Raw genomic sequence first — 2,114 nt, 5'->3', positions numbered from 1 at the left:
ATAATTAATTAATGTGTACTTGAAATATATTTGAACATTTATTACGTAAGTAAAACATAAGAACAATTTAAAGATATATATTTATATATTTATTTTGCATATATTAAATAAAAATGTATATCATGCATGCTCAGCTCACACATGCACACAACAAAAGCTCATTATTTTCATTATTTTAATAAACGATTTCTTGAATAGAATTAATTAGTTTTCTCTTCTAATTACCTAGATAAAAATTTTTCTTATAACTCTTCAGAATTTCTATGCAGTATCCATATGTAAATTTTTTAATTTTTCTTTCTGTATAATTTTATAATTCTTTAAAAATCTCTCTCAAATATTTTATTTATATTATATTTAAAATTGAATATTTTTCAAAATTGCTTGACAAAGTTTATATCTTTTCCAGAAGTTTTATGTATGTAAATTTTGAAAATATTTTAATTCTGTGTACGAAAAATCCTCATAATATCATAAATTCTCATTATATGTGAATATTATGAGAATTTATGATATTATGAGGATTTTTCATCAGAATACAACGCTAATTTAATAAAAAAAATACCTGAATGTCTTTGTACTCAGCCAAAAGTAGTAATAAGAAGCATATACCCATCGCTGTAGTATCATGACCCTAAGATCACGTTATTTGCATTAGATACATCCAAATAATACCTTGGAAAAAACTATAAAAACCTACATAAGCATGCATACCTCAAACATAAAAGTATCGACTTCCTCTCTAATATCTAAATCAGTCAAAAGACCCTCTCGAGAGGCTGCTATTAGAAGATCCAACAATGCAAGCCGTTTTTTTCGTACTAAATTAAAGTATAATATGTGCATTAATAATCATTATTAATCTAACTTTTCTTAATAACTTTTCTTAGTAACTTTTCTTAATATTTCTTTGTAACATTTGCTATAGATTAATTATTAACTATGTCTGAAATTTGAAGTATATTATTATTAATATATTTTAATATATTTTATAAAGTAGGTATATTATTATTATTAAATTGCAAAAAATAATTTAAGTGATTTTAGAAATTTGATTGCGGCATAAGAGCTGCACCATAGGAGCTGCGCGTTTTATCTGTGTCAAAGATGCTCCGAGTTCAAATTTACCCAGAACAATGTCAGATTTTTAATCAATAACTATCTCACCGAAGGCAACGGCATTGAAAGCCAAGAAAGAAAGAAAGAAATTGCCAAAAAAACCTGTCATGTCACGTATTCAATTGTGACGGCTGCAATAACCCGCAAGGGTCACGATTTTCAATCATGAGGGACCGACTACGATGATGATGACAAGGTTAAATTTAAGATATAGCTTCCAATTACGTACCTCTCATCGTATCTACATCATCCTCTTCAGTCGATATGTCATTATCAAAATTTTTCAAAAATCGACCATTAGTGCGCTCATGATAAAGTTTTCTTTCCGTAATAATCTACAACAGTACAACTTTAAGTCTTTATCTGTGATTTATATTAATGCATTAACATAACGTCTTGCTAACATTTACAAATTATCTTGTAATTTTGTATTTTTATACGTTAAATTACTTTTAATGTAATTTCTCAAATTAGATAATGTTTCAATGCAATATTCATTAGACTCATACTTTTTACGTACTCGTTCAGTAAATTCGTGTAATATCTTCAAAATCTTCTTTTGTTCTTTGCCTGTTGATGTCAATGAGTATATCCAATTCAAGTGCAGCCATGGCCTCAGTAATCTACGAGTATCATAATTATTGAATGAGAGATATGCTATTTTAAGAACAAAAAGTAAAAACTGATTTTGTAAATTTCCCCTCTTTAATTCTACTGTACTCCCACAAATAGTAATATTTTAATAAAACTGTATAAAAAAAGAAATAGATTTACGATAATGATAATTATACTAATATATATATGTATATATATATATATATATATATATATATATATACACACACATATGTAAAGATATATGTATACATATATAAAATATATGTATATTAAAAATTTTAACGAAGTAGCAAAATAATGACAAATGAGCCTTATGCAGGTACTAAATTATAATATATATAATAAATCCTTTTTACAACAGACTCAAACGTTTCAAT

General features: G+C 25.9%; 1 protein-coding gene across 1 annotated transcript; it reads right to left on the bottom strand.

The window, feature by feature from the left end:
- Nucleotides 1-565: 565 nt before the first annotated feature.
- LOC105460106 (cytochrome P450 4C1-like) lies at nt 566-1,742 on the bottom strand (the record flags this gene model as incomplete). Its single annotated transcript, XM_011706546.1, has 4 exons — nt 566-634; nt 715-821; nt 1,349-1,454; nt 1,640-1,742. Coding segments are annotated over 4 exons (385 nt in total), but the record flags the coding sequence as incomplete, so codon positions are not given.
- Between the last annotated feature and the right edge of the window lie 372 nt (nt 1,743-2,114).

Source organism: Wasmannia auropunctata, unplaced genomic scaffold (assembly GCF_000956235.1).
Source record: "Wasmannia auropunctata unplaced genomic scaffold, wasmannia.A_1.0 LD328883.1, whole genome shotgun sequence".
Taxonomy (NCBI): Eukaryota; Metazoa; Arthropoda; class Insecta; order Hymenoptera; family Formicidae; genus Wasmannia; species Wasmannia auropunctata.
Note: the sequence above shows the minus strand (reverse complement) of the source record. Positions and strands in the feature narration are given on the sequence as shown.